The sequence below is a fragment of the Triticum aestivum genome, chromosome 3B, assembly GCF_018294505.1.
Source record: "Triticum aestivum cultivar Chinese Spring chromosome 3B, IWGSC CS RefSeq v2.1, whole genome shotgun sequence".
Classification (NCBI taxonomy): Eukaryota; Viridiplantae; Streptophyta; class Magnoliopsida; order Poales; family Poaceae; genus Triticum; species Triticum aestivum.
Window position 1 is genome coordinate 552,616,947 of NC_057801.1, and position 14,581 is coordinate 552,631,527.

The 14,581-nt window shown below is 46.3% G+C and overlaps 1 protein-coding gene across 1 annotated transcript; it reads left to right on the forward strand.

Moving 5' to 3' along the window:
- Positions 1-720: 720 nt before the first annotated feature.
- On the forward strand, positions 721-11,462 carry LOC123070852 (probable CoA ligase CCL8). Its single transcript, XM_044494222.1, has 17 exons — positions 721-1,064; positions 2,116-2,288; positions 3,057-3,248; positions 3,549-3,750; positions 3,964-4,052; positions 4,249-4,318; positions 4,876-4,928; positions 5,207-5,314; positions 5,394-5,492; positions 6,434-6,526; positions 6,622-6,699; positions 6,789-6,890; positions 9,875-9,965; positions 10,093-10,166; positions 10,525-10,704; positions 11,157-11,210; positions 11,295-11,462. Exons 1-17 carry the CDS (start codon positions 857-859, stop codon positions 11,331-11,333), a joined length of 1,905 nt encoding a protein of 634 aa, XP_044350157.1. The 5' UTR covers positions 721-856; the 3' UTR covers positions 11,334-11,462.
- The last annotated feature ends 3,119 nt before the right edge of the window (positions 11,463-14,581 follow it).

A 14,581-nucleotide genomic window follows, 5' to 3' on the forward strand; every position in this document is an offset into this window, starting at 1 on the left:
CAGCATCAACGCAGAGGAAGGAGAAGAACAGCAGCAACAAATCATACCAACAAGGAAGAAGAAAGGTCTTCGTCTCCCTGCCTCCATCGCCCATCTGAGGATCCAAACGGCCAGTGCCGATGGACCTCCAACTACCATAGCCCGCGACCTCGACGAGATCCGGGGATCCCCAGCACCGCTGGCTCCTAGACGAAGGCAAAAGCCTCGCCTGACAGCGAATGGAGCCCGGAGAAACTTATTCCGACGCGACACCACCTCAACGGCCTTGGCAGCGTCTCCCTCAACCCTAACCCTATCACACACCCACCTAGCGAACCGACCCGAGGTTCCCCCTCCCTCCCGCCGCCGGAGCGGCCGACGGAGAGAGAGGGAAACGGCGGCGTCACCGGCGGCGCGCAAGGGATCCCTCGCCTCCTTGATCGCCTAGATCCTACTTTTCCGGGCGCGAGGCGGTGACGACCACGCTCCACTGACCGTGATCCGTTTTCCGTGTTCTATTGCACAGTACTCCCTGTCCATCATGTACGACCAGTGCTGTTCGTGGCGCAACCCACATCACCCATCAGCGATGCAGTCGTGCACGGAAGCAGAGTATAACGATTTTTTTTTTTGAGTTCAGTACAACGATGTTGATGTTCGCCCAGGTACCTGGAGTCCGTGTGACCCCCGACGGGGCCGATCAAGCGAACCAGCCAGCCGCACCAAACCAACTCCACACCGGAGAAACCCGCCGCGAGCGGCACCACCAACTACGCGGCGTGCGGCCCCCTCCCCGCTTGGCGCGAGCAAACCTCGTAGGACGCACCCTCCCCACGGCCAGCACCACTCCACCCCCACCTACCCGGGCAGCCCGTAAATGCGCGCGCAGGCGTGGGCGCGCGGGGGGGCGGTGGCGCGCTTGATGACGCCATTCAATTGCCCCACGGCCCACGCCTCCTCCCCCGACCTGCTGCTGCCGCGGCTGCTGCTGCTCCGCTCCTCCTCCTCCTGCTCCTCTTATAGCATCCTCCCCACTCTCCTCCGACGCCAATTCGCCTCGGACACCTCCACCTCCCCTGCCTCAGGTCAGCTCCTCCGTCTGCTCCTCCTTTTCCCTCCCAGCCCTCCTTCTGCTTCGCCTTCGCACAAGGTGTTCGTCGATTTGCCTCAACCGCGCGCGCCGTCCAGCTGTTTTGAATTGCCGTCGGCGGTCCCTCGCCGTCGCGTTGCTGTGGCTTAGCATCGCTCGTTCCGCGCTGAAGCTGATCCGTGCGCTACTCGTCCCTGCCCTGATTTGGCGGAGCTGAAGGTGTCCGCTGTTCAGCTTCACTGGATGTTCGGTGCAGAGAGGAGAGAGTAGTAGCAGTAGCGACCGATTCACGGGTGGTCCCTTCAGGCGTCCATGTTTTAATTTTGATGCTTCCACAAGGAATTTGGTTTACATCTGCCCAAATTCGAGTAGGATATGCTCTCATCAGTGATCACTGGAGCTGTTTCTCATCAAAAGAAAAAAAATGATCACTGGAGTTCTTGCGATGGTAGTACGGATTAATAGTCCTAGTGGATTCCGAACCCGCCTCTTGGGCCTCATGATGTCACGTTCTCTCTAGAATTATGCAGCATTAACTGTTAAGCTAGTACTGCCCCCATTACTACAGTTTAGAGGTCCAATTATTGATGAAACAGCGAGGGCCTGAATAGGACAACAGTAGTGAACTAGTTATAATTGTGCAGCCGCGCTGCTTCTAGAATGACTCTGGCAATGTAGCAGTTCGTAGTCACTCTTTTGTGCGTGATCAAACTGATTGTTGAGATTGTGATTTGTAAGTCTACTTATAACGAAGAAGTGGCCACATTGATCAGGTTTATTTTGGTACCGTGGTAGACCGCTAGGACTACTGGGGCCTCTAATCCCATTTGCCTTCAAACCAACTACTGCTTACTACTCCCTCCGTCCCAAAATAAGTGACTCAAGTTGAGTTGAGTCACTTATTTTGGGACGGAGGGAGTACTTTTTATGGCATGCAAAGGCAGTTGATCATTCATCTCAATATCTGTTTATAGTTTGAAGCATAGGACTACATTTTCCATTTAGTTCCTTTTTCTGATGTTTTTATTATCTTGCTTGTGGATCAGTTGACAACACCAGACAGAGTTCTCGTACGTTCATGGAGGTTGTTCGAGAAGTCTTTAAGCACGGCTCTGCACATGGTGCCCGTGCGGCTATAAGAGCTGACCAGAAGAGTTACAGTCTTGTCCAGCTTATTTCGTCTGCACTGGATGTCCACAATATTTTGTGCAGAAAACATGTACCACCAATCCTTTTTCCATATCTAAGTTTTTTGTGTGTATTCACTTGAGACTGTCCGTTAGACATGAGGTGATTAGGATATGTCTATCCTAACCTTATTTCTAGGTCCTGAAATTGATGGTTTATTAGTTTCCCTTCTCCTTTTGTTGTTATAACCTTTTTTTGTAAGGCTGAGACTGAAATTTTCAACTAATTGGGTTGACGTGATAATATGCAAGTTCAAGTTCCCCCAAAAGTGCAACTTCAAACTTTATGATTTAGCTGAACCACTCTTGGTAGGTTGAGTGCCTTCTGGTTATTCCTCTTCTAATACAAAAGGACAATAATTTTGGTTAGGGTGCGGGTCTGAGACTGGGATGGTATAACTACTCAAGCAATTAGTCTGCCCTGTCTTGTCCTTGCATGTTTGCTAGAAGGCGTCAGAAAAGTTGCACAAGTGTTCAATAGGGTTCTCCCCTATCATTTCCATAAAAAGATGACTGAACTGCACAAGTTAGCCTTTACAAAGTGCAGCCGAGTTTTTTTAGTAGCTCTAGTCAGACTCCAGTTATGTTAATGAAGGACATGTGCAGTCATTAACCTTTTTTATGCTTCCAACTTTACTTCCCAAAAATATGGTAGTTCACCATTCAATTTTGTTATGACCAAGTAGTTTGATATATAAGTCGACTGAGCTTTGGTTAACTTATTATTCTGTTAACAGTTTGATGCATGTTGATAATGCCTTAGAGAAAACTTGGTTAAACTGTTCCTTTTAATGACTCAGGATGGTAAAGATTCTTCTGTCAATGGAGCAAAAGGGACAGGATTCCTTTGTGGTGCTCGTATTGGCATTGTGGCTAAACCCTCTCCTGAATTTGTTGCTGGGATATTTGGAACCTGGCTTTCTGGTGGAGTTGCAGTACCCCTTGCACTTAGCTATCCTGAAGTTGAACTTCTGCATGTCATGAATGACTCGGTTTGTTCCAACATATCAGCTTAAGTTAACATATCAGCTTAAGTATGAAACATTCTATTTTCTAGTGGGATATTATGTATTATTTTTCACATTGCTGTTGTCAGCAACGGTTGAATTTAGAAATAGAAGTTACAGAAGGTCATGTAGAAAGGGGTGTTCCTTAAATGCCCCATAGAGGGGCTGTCTAGAGCCTAGACATCTTGTAGCATATCTTGATTCAAAAAATTGTTGTACACACATATGTGTACAGTACAATGGACTATCCGATGTGTCTTTGTTTCTAACTTCTGTAACTTACAGGACATTTCTATGGTGTTAAGCACAAAAGAGCATCATGAGATTATGGAAAGCATCTCTACCAAATGTTCCACTCGTTATTCTCTTCTTCCACCTGTGGAAAGTATACCTCCAAAGATAGATGCCCAAGAACCTTTAAGTAGTGTATTGACTTCATCAGTTTCTAGCTTAATGGCTGAGATTGACACTTTACAGAAAATTAAAGGTGATTACTAATGTTTATTTTACCACAAATTTATATTTCATTTATGCTGCTGCTTTACGCTGCATGTTTCACTAGTGGAGTATGTTCACTAGTTAATCATGAACGTATGTTCAACAGTTAATCATGAACATATGTTCAACAGTTAATCTTATTTTCCAAATATGTCGTGTCATCCTGCTATAAACCTAATTATGCTGGAGTTTTGTTATGCAGGAGATGATCCTGCTCTTATCCTTTACACAAGTGGCACAACTGGCAAACCGAAAGGAGTAGTCCACACTCATGATGGGATACTTTCTCAGGTGCATTTTATCATCTTTAAGTAGATCTATCGTACAGTTTTAGAAACATTCTAATTGAAGCTAACACTTTTGGTTACTTTGCTGTTGCTATGAGCCTATTATTGATATTTCACACTCCTTTTCATGATCCTTTTATTTACTTGAACAGATATGTGAGTGTTTAACATACATACCATTTTATTTACTGGTTTGGCAGGTTCAAATTCTGACAGAGGCATGGGGATATCAAAGTGAAGATCAGTTTCTTCACTGTCTTCCACTGCACCATATCCACAACAAACACTAATACTAAATACTTCCTCCGTTCCTAAATATTTGTCTTTTTAGAGATTTCAACAAGTGACTACATACGGAGCAAAATGAGTGAATCTACACTCTAAAATATGTCTATGTACATCTGTATGTGGTAGTCCATTTGAAATCTCTAAAAAGACAAATATTTAGGAACGGAGGGAGTAATATATAAGGATCTTGGACTATTCTACACTTACATATCGATTTGCATGATTTCCAAACAAGAACCTTCTTTTGTTATTTATTCAAGTATTCAGCTATACAGATACATGTTTGGATGACATCTCCTCCTTTTCTTCCTTGGGAAAATGCTTCATTCAGTTAACTAGTTAAGCTTTCCCATACTGTAGTCATCATGCCTTTTCAGGTTTAAAATGCCAAGCACACGCACTAGGATAGTAGTTAGAACCTCATCTAACTCACAATGTTTAATTGCAATTAGATAGCTTTCACACCCTTACTTCTGATTGTTATATTTGGAGGAACCATTCTGTTTTGTCAATTTTGTGAGTTCCTTAACTTCGATTACATGTGCATGGTCTTTTCAATGCTCTATTTGCGCCCCTCTATTCAGGATCAGTGGTAAGTACCCTCATTTACTTGCTGTATTACGTAAAATGCTTTATCTAGGAATCTATAATGGTTTGTTTGATCAATAGGTATTATGTTTTGGTTTAGGTGAACCATCTTCTGTAGCTCTTGGATTTATTTTCCGTCGTCTTTTGTAGCTCTTGGAATTATTTTCTGGTCACTTAGTGTATCTATTTACTTGTTCTTTAGCCACATAAGTTATATTGTTTCTAGCACATCTGTGGAGTTGCTTTCATGGTAAGTTAGTAACACATTTTCTCTGATTACAGGTCGAGTTTATGCCAAAATTCAGTGTGAGAGGAGTATGGCAGAGATGGTGCGAGTCATATCCCAACCACGGCAGTAAAAATGATGAGGCTATTACAGTATTTACCGGAGTACGATTCTATGGCATATATATATTCGTCGTCAAATTGGTTGAGTTTTTAGGGTGATTTGATACTTCCTGAATGCCAGGTTCCGACAGTGTACACACGCCTACTGCAAGGGTACGATAGTATGAATCCTGATCAACAGTCTGCCTGTTCTTATGCCGCAAAGCAGCTGAGACTAATGGTAAATCTCATGTATACCTTGTCACTAATTATTTATTCCCTTATTTTGGTTTCAGCATTGAAATTTGAATGTTTGAATGCCCCTTGTAAAGTTAATTAATGATCTGGCTTAGTCTTATCATGTCTTGCACTTCCTTTCTTTGTTGAGTACTTACATCTGTACATCCAAACCACTGCATCTCTATTTTTTAGGTAGAAAGAAGAATATGTCTTCCTATCCCTGATATGTTCCACCTGAAAAGGTCAACAATCTCCTATAAATGTGACTGAGAACTCTTATCATATTCCTTTCCTTCCAAATTCTCTACGCTACCAGAATAACAAGGTTGTCAAAGCTGCTTCTTTTACGACCTCGAAGGGCCTCTCTTGACTTTGTCCACCAATCTTCAAAGGAAGACCCAATAGCGGAGTGAATTGTGGTCACATTGCGCCAGTTGAGCACTTCGCCATAGTTAACATTGATCACTCCACACCCGACTAGGAGATGATCAGTGTCTTCCCTGCAAGATTTAGATGAATACGACTCAGATGCTTCCCATTTCCACAGCCAAGAACCCTGAATTTCAGGGTTATGCGTGGTTCCTTGTACCATGTCAAAGATATTGAGAACCTGGGTGAAGACTGAGTGTCAACAGGGTTTGATGCGACTGTGATTGTCAACGCGGTTTGATGTCCTTGATCCAAGCTGCATTGCCCAGAGCTTCTACCAAAGTTTCTTTTCTGCCATCTCGAGTGATGAAGACTGTTTTCTGCAGCCCTCTTTTTTGCACTTGCATTTGAGTCCAATTCTGGTGTTTTTCCTATTGCTATATTTCTCATTTCTACGATTCAAAGGGTCCTTATAGTTTTAGCCTGCACACTTTGTTAACATTATCTTGACTTGCATTGATATTACGTGAGCTTTCTATATCTATGCTACTAACAGCCATTGAATCCCTGTAGATGTGTGGATCATCAGCACTTCCTTCCCCACTCATGAAACGGTGGCAAGAAGTGACAGGCCACCGTCTTTTGGAACGCTATGGCATGACTGAGGTTACAGCATAAACTCTTCCTTCTGAAATCAGTGCGCACTAACTTTGCTTTAATATGAATTTTGTAATGGCTCCTAACAGTTTATTTGGTTATAGTTTGTCATGGCACTGTCTAACCCATTGCATGGTGCACGGAAAGAAGGTACAGTCGGTAAACCTCTTCCACGTGTTGAGGTATGCTATGACTCCATTGTAGTTAGGGATATAGTTAAACTCATTTATTCTGTATTGCTTCATGGCATTTAAAGCATCTTTTTTCTCAGGCCAAGATCATTATGGATGATGGTACTCAAACCAAAACTGGAGTCGGTGAGCTCTGTATTAAAAGTCCGTCCCTTTTCAAAGAGTACTGGAAAAGACCAGAGGTGCAATTTCATTTCAAAGAACCCTTTGCTAATTCATCACCCATTAGCTTCTACTAATGTGAAGTATTTACTTTACTTCTTCGATGCTTAAACTGGATCCCTTTTCATACTTCTATCGTATAAGATTGGTTATTGTTAGAGATATATTTGGGTTACATGTATTTGGTAGTTTAGGATTCCTACCTTATCTCTAGGAGAGGTGTCTTGCCCTCCAAGTCTTGTACTCAATATATACTCGCCCTCGAGGCTCGATAATACATCCATCATATTCCACCAAATCCCTCTCTTCCTTCTAACATGGTATCAGACTAATCACGATCCAAACCCTAGCCGCCGCTGCTTTCGCACCCACGCGCCGCCCCCGGGGCAGTCGGTCTCCATGACCGCCGCCCGGGACTGCGCTGCCCGTACCTAGGGTTCGTCCGCCGGTCGTGTCGACCGGCTGCCCTAGAGAGTCTTTTTCCCGATCCTTTGATCCGGGTTTTCTCTCTCTCGCCGGTCACTTTGATCGGCGTCTACTTTTTGGTTTTCCGGTCTATGTGATCCGGTTTGCGTCGCCCGCCGCCGCCGTCGACCCCCGCGCCTCTACTCTGACATCGGCGTCGATTTCACCGGCTGCTTCGTCATCAACCGCGCGGGAAGGCTGGACGCGCCGCCCAAGGGACGCCTTCGTGCGTCGCTGCCGGGCGCTCGTCCGCGCGGTCTCCATCGCCGGTTTGTCTTCGTCGTCATCGCCCGGGACATCACCGACAACGTCGCCATCGACTCCGATTTGCGCGTCGTCCCCGCCATGGCGCATACAGCGGTGCCGTCGGTCTGATCAACCGATTACGCGCCTGTCTTCGCCAAGCACGTCCCCGAGCACGCGCCTACCGCCGATCGAGCCACAGGTTGCCATCGCGTCGTCCCTACGGACCGCTGCGTTGCCGCCCGAGGTCTTCCCGTCGGCTGCCCCGACTCACGCGCCGCTACCGCCGACGCCCCTACGGGCGGTCGCGTCGCGGAACGTGGTCCACGCTGCCGCCCCGAGATCCTCCCACCGGCTACCCCTGTAGCCGCCGCCGCCTCCGTGTCACCCCTTAGGGTTATCACGTCGCGGCACGCGGTCCACGCCGCCTCCCGACGGGCCATCGCCCTCGGCTAGTGGTTCTCCGCGCGGCTGCCCCGACCTGCGAGCCTCCGCTACACCGCCTCTTCGGGCTGTAAAGCTGCGGCATGCGGTCACCGCCGCCGCCCGAGGTCGTCCCCGCGGTTGGACCGACCTGCGAGCCGCCGCTCCACCACCTCTTCGAGCTGTAGCACTGCGGAACGCGGTCCCCGCCGCCGCCTCGCGGTTCCCGCCGCCGCCCCGAGGTCTTCCCGCCGTCACCCCGGCCCGCCTGCCGCCGCTGCGTCGCCCCTTCGGGCTGTAGCGCCGCGGCCCGCGGTCCACGCCGCCGTCACCACGCGTCGACCTCCCGTGGTATGCGCCGCGCCGTCTCCCTTGGCGCGGGAACGCCACCGTCCGCGCCGGTCTTCGTCACGCTGTCAGGGTTCTTCGCCTACTTCGAGCACCGCCGCCGCACTTCTAACCTAGCCGCCGCCGCCGTCAGGCCGCCGCCGCCGCTCTTCTTTGGCCGCTGCCGCCGCTACCTTCGTAGCCGCCGCCGCCGCCGCTACCTTCGTAGCCGCCGCCGCCGCCCGTCCACCCCCTTCGTCTTCGTCTAAGCACCAGCCCGTCGCCAGCGTCGCCGTCATCTACCCCGACCACTTCGTCTACTCCGACCATCGTTGGTGACATCGGCCCTGCGCCGATAGACGCCGCAATTGTCGTCGAGTTCTTCTCTGCTGCCCCTCCGACTTCTCCGACATGGCGTACCGCTCGTGCAGGTCCCTCGTCTACGCATGCCCGGTGCTGGCAACACCGATGCGTGCCTTCATCCACGACGTGTCCCCGGGCCTGGCAAGCCTGGTCGGCGCTTCGTCAACTTCGTCTTCGTCCGTCTACGCATGCCCGGTGCTGGCAACACCGGTGCGTGCCTTCGTCCACGATGTGTCCCCGGGCTTGGCAAACCCGTCGCGACGCGTCGTCAACAACATCTTCTTCCCGGCGCACCACTACTTCGACACCCTTGCGCCCATGCTAACTCGGCGCCCTCTTGCGCCCGCGGCTCCACGGCGACCTCGTCGACACCGGCCACCTCGACATCGACATCGACCACGGCATTCTTCGCACGGCTACCTCGACCACGGCTACACCATCCTACGCTCTCGGCTACGTCGACATCGGCACAAAGGGCTATCATCCGCTTGAGCTACTCGTCGGCTTCCTCTATAGTCAATGCGTCCGCGACGCGACACCGTCCACGACGCTCCCGCTAGGACTGCGGGATGTCAGTCCGTCGGCTGCTATTCTCTCCAGTCTGACCGTCCGCGACGCTCATGTTGTTCGCAACGGTACCGCTACGACTGCGGGGGGATGTTAGAGATATATTTGGGTTACATGTATTTGGTAGTTTAGGATTCCTACCTTATCTCTAGGAGAGGCGTCTTGCCCTCCAAGTCTTGTACTCAATATATACTCGCCCTCGAGGCTCGATAATACATCCATCATATTCCACCAAATCCCTCTCTTCCTTCTAACAGTTATTGGACATTGGTAGACAAAAGTCCAATGATTGCATCCTTAGTTTACTACTAATAGGTACAGTTTCTTGAATGTGTACAAGTTTTACAGTGCCATCATATATTCCTTCCCTCGGATGCTAATTACATTCTTCGATGCATATAAGAAAACTAGATTCCTTTTCATGTTTTTATTGTATAGATTTGTTTTTTGTAGATAAAGTTCGATGATTGCATCCTTAGTTTACCACTGATAGGTATGGTTTCTTGAATGGTGTACAAGTTTTACAGTGCCATCATATGATTCCTTCCCCCAGATACTACTAATTACAGGATGTTATTGTTGCATTGGTTATTCACATGGCAAATTTCTGGTGTAGGTTACAGCAGAATCATTTATTGATGGTGGGTTCTTCAAGACTGGTGATACGGTAACTGTAGATGAGGACGGATACTTTATAATTCTAGGGCGTAAGTACCACTTTATAGCCCTGCAGTTTCATGCTCTTCTGGTTTCCTGTTTTCATTTTGACCGTGATATTATGGCTACAGAAAAAGAATATTGGGATTCTCAGCCTCAATTGTTTTAATTGTGTAGGCACGAATGCTGATATCATGAAAGTTGGTGGTTACAAGTTGTCAGCGTTAGAAATTGAGGCGGTTCTGTTAGAGGTAAATTAGCATTTACTGGAAACTACATCTTCAGGTGTCTAAAATATTACTCCCTCCGTCTGGAAATACTCGTCGAAGAAATGCATAAAAATGAATGTATCTAGAACTAAAATACATCTAGATACATCCATTCCTCCGACGAGTATTTCCAGACGGAGGGAGTAGAAAAATTGAAGCAGCTACTGCACTGAAAGAACTGCTGATAGTTAGGCTCTAATTTGTCTCTGTTCTCAGTAACGTTTTGCTTTCTCCGTAGTAGATAATGTTAGGCTAAAAGCTTCACCAAAGGATTCTTGGTACAGTTGATTAAAGTCCGACGTTACTCATCTTGCTCTATATGGTTTGCTTTGTTGTTCAGCATGACACTGTACTGGAGTGTGCTGTTCTTGGCTTGCCTGATGAAGCTTATGGGGAGGTCATATGTGCAATAATTGTGCCTAAGGAGGATGCGAAGGCAAGGGTCGAACAGTCTTCGAAGCCAGCACTAACCTTAGAAGAATTGACAAGTTGGTCAAAAGATAGACTTGCTCCATACAAGGTTTGCCTACAGAACTTCCATTTTTCCCCAGCTGCTTTACTGTATTGCTTTCTTTTAGATGGTTTTCGCTGCCTAGTTGTTTTCTGTAGCTTTCTTTGCCAGGTATTATCAAGTTCGCAATTTGCGTGTTGGTCTATGCAAGGGGTGGTTTCCCATGTGAATTATATTTACAATCACATCTGCTAATGCTAAAATCATCAATCCTCTAATTATGTCAATGGCCATTCAATTTCAGTAATGCCAACAAATATTTATCCGATAACTTTTAAGAAATTCACATATGGCACATGCTCATAGCTACTCCCTCCGTCCTATAATGTAAGACGTTTTTTGACACTACACTAGTGTTAAAAAACGTCTTACATTATAGGACGGAGGGATTACTATCTTGTCAGCCTGAACCCATTAACTTTTGTCGTTATAGAGTTAATTCGTTTTCTATGCATTGGTAGATTCCAACGAGATTGCACTTATGGGATTCTCTTCCTCGGAATGCCATGGGAAAGGTGCGGAAATATATAATATGCTCTCTTTTTCTTTAAGAGCATCTGTGTTAAGTTTGCTATTAATTTCATTGTTGCTTATTTCAGGTTAACAAGAAGGAGCTTAAGAAATTATTAGAGGTGTAGCCACGTTTACATTGATGTACTAGTACCTATTTTTCCGTCTCTCTCTTCTACGGGGCTGACATATAGCAGTGTCAGCTAATAATTTTGTTCTGTTTGACAATAAATAAATGATAATTTCGTGGGACTACAGTAAATGTGCGTATACCTTTAACACTATACTAATAATCTTAAAAGCGAGAATGTGAAATAATTAGAAGTCCCATATGCCATAGGGGAAAGCATTAAGCATACATGTTGCGTAGTCCCTCCGTTCCAATTTACTCGTCGTGGTTTTAGTCGCCATTCCCTTAATGATATGCTGAAACTTACCATCTATATATGCTTCCTACATTTTGCCCATAACAACCAAAACCAATGTAAGTACTCCCTCATGCTTTATACATCGCTAAGTCTTCGAGATTAACTTCAGCTACTGTTGTGGGAAAAAAACACCACAAATTTTGATTATTTTCATTTAGGGATTGGCTAGATGAAGTCACCTGGAAAAATAATAATATTTGGCTTTGTCGATTCCTATGAGCCGTCGGATGCAAGATGGACGGCCAAATCAGCTTCTTCAACCCCCTAACGGTTATTGTTCATCATCTTCTACCTTGAACTAATAAAGCGCCAGGACCGAATGGGTTTCCGGCGGAGTTTTACAAAAAGTGCTGGCACTTCTTTAAGGGTGACCTGTTGCCGATGTTTCATGAGTTGTTCATTGGTCAGCTTCATTTGTTCAAGCTCAATTTTGGAACGATAACTCTTCTTCCTAAGAAGACAGAGGCTATTCGCATTGAGCAGTTCAGGCCTATCTGTTTGCTTAATGTCAGTTTCAAAATCTTCACCAAGGTTGGGACGAACCGACTCACGCAGATTGCGCATTCAGTTGTGCAACCGTCCTAGACTGCTTTCATGCCAGATAGAAATATCCTTGAAGGGGTGGTCGTCTTGCATGAAACGCTCCATGAGATCCACTCAAAAAAACTAGATGATGTGGTTTTTAAAGTGGATTTTGAAAAAGCATACAATAAAGTTAAATGGCCTTTTCTTCAACAAGCTTTGCGTATGAAAGGATTTGACAAGGCCTGACGAGACCAGATTGAATCCTTTACGCAAAAAGGGAGTGTAGGGATTAAAGTGAATGATGATATAGGTCACTATTTCTAGACACACAAAGGACTAAGACAAGGAGATCCCATGTCACCGATTCTATTCAACATAGTGGTTGATATGCTATCTATTTTAATAGGTCGGGCTAAGGATGCGGGGCAGGTTAGTGGCTTGGTTCCGCACCTAGTTGATGGTGGTATATCCATATTGCAGTATGCTGATGATACTATCATCTTTATGGAGCATGACTTGGCGAAAGCGAGAAACTTGAAGCTTGTGTTGTGCTTATTTGAACAATTGTCTGGGCTCAAGACTAACTTCAATAAGAGCGAATTGTTTTGCTTTGGAAGAGTTAATGATGACCAGGAGGCGTACAAGCAATTGTTAGGATGTGAGTTGGGTTCGTTACCGTTCACGTACTTAGGTATACCTATTCATCATCGTAAGCTGACGAACAAGGAGTGGAAGTGCATCGAGGATCGTTTTGAAAAGAAACTGAGCTATTGAAAAGGGAAGCTCATGTCATATGGAGGGCGATTAATTCTGATTAATTCGGTCCTCACCAGTATGCCTATGTTTCTTTTATCCTTTTTTGAGGTCCCGGTGGGGGTCAGGAAGAGGTTAGATTTTTATCGATCTCGATTCTTTTGGCAGAATGATGAGTTGAAACGAAAGTATAGGCTTGCAAAATGGGACATCGTCTGTAGGCCGAAGGACCAAGGCGGTCTAGGCATTGAAAATCTAGAGATCAAGAATAGATGTCTCCTTAGCAAGTGGCTATTTAAACTTTCGTCCGAGACAGAGGCTACTTGGGCTCAGTTTTTGCGAAATAAGTATTTTCAGTCTAAAACATTGGCTCAGGTGACTGTGCGACCGACTGACTCACCGTTTTCGAAAGGGTTGATGAGAGTCATGCCCCTCTTCTTTAACAGGGCAAAGATCTTAGTCGGTGATGGGGCTAATACAAGGTTCTGGGAGGATACGTGGCTTGGGGAGACGCTCCTGGCACTTCAATATCCTACTTTGTACAACATTGTTCAGAGTCGAGAAGCTTACGTTGCAACCGTCTTACAGTCCACACCCCTCAATATTAGCTTTCGGAGGACGCTGGTAGGCGATCATTGGGAGGCCTGGCTCCATCTTGTACGAAGGCTGATGGATGTCCAGCTGTCTCAGCAGCCAGATAGATTGTACTGGAAACTGACTAAGGACGGCGTGTTCTCGGTCAAATCCATGTATCTGGATGTCATAAACACTAGTGTCATTCCTTGCTCGAAGCACGTCTGGAAAGTTAAGGTATCTTTGCGAATCAAAGTATTTATGTGGTTTGTGCATAAACAAGTCATTTTGACAAAGGATAATCTGGCAAAACGTAATTGGATGGGTTCTGCTAGGTGTAGTTTTTGTGATCATAACGAAACTATCAGGCACCTCTTTCTAGATTGTCCGCTGGCTAAGATTCTTTGGCGTTCGATTCATATTGCTTTTAATATTACTCCACCTACCTCTCTCAACATGTTATTTGGAACGTGACTTGATGGGGTTAACTCGGATATAGCGAGGCACATTCGTGTTGGAGTTTGTGCCTTGTTATGGGCAGTCTGAAACTGCAGAAATGATTTGGTTTTTAACAGAGCAACGAACTTTCATTTTTTGCAGGTTATTTTCAGGGCCACAACATTGATCCGTATGTGGTCGCTACTCACTCCGACGAAGGGCAGGGGCGTTTGGCTACTGCGTCTATCCAATGGGAGATGGTAGCTCGGGTTATTTTCAACCGGTTTGGATGTCGGTCATGTAATAGGATAGACATGTAGTGCTCCTATTTTGTCCGCCTCCGGTTGTGGCTTTTTGTTTAGGCTCGTTTTGAGCGTTCTGTTTTCTTTTCGTACTTTGAGACACAGGAGACTTTGATACTGGTTTTGCTTTTAATAATATGAGCCGTATGCATCTTTCTGATGCAAAGACTGGGGTAACCCCCTTTTCAAAAAAATAAATCTTCTACCTCGAACCGCCTGATCTACTGCCGCCCGCGGTCAGCGGCCTACCATGCCACTTTCACCACCCCGCCCTCCCCGCAACCGCCACCTACTGCTGTGCTGCCCCCCCCCCCCACCCCACCCCCTCCCCCATCCCTCTAACCCCAGCCACGATCC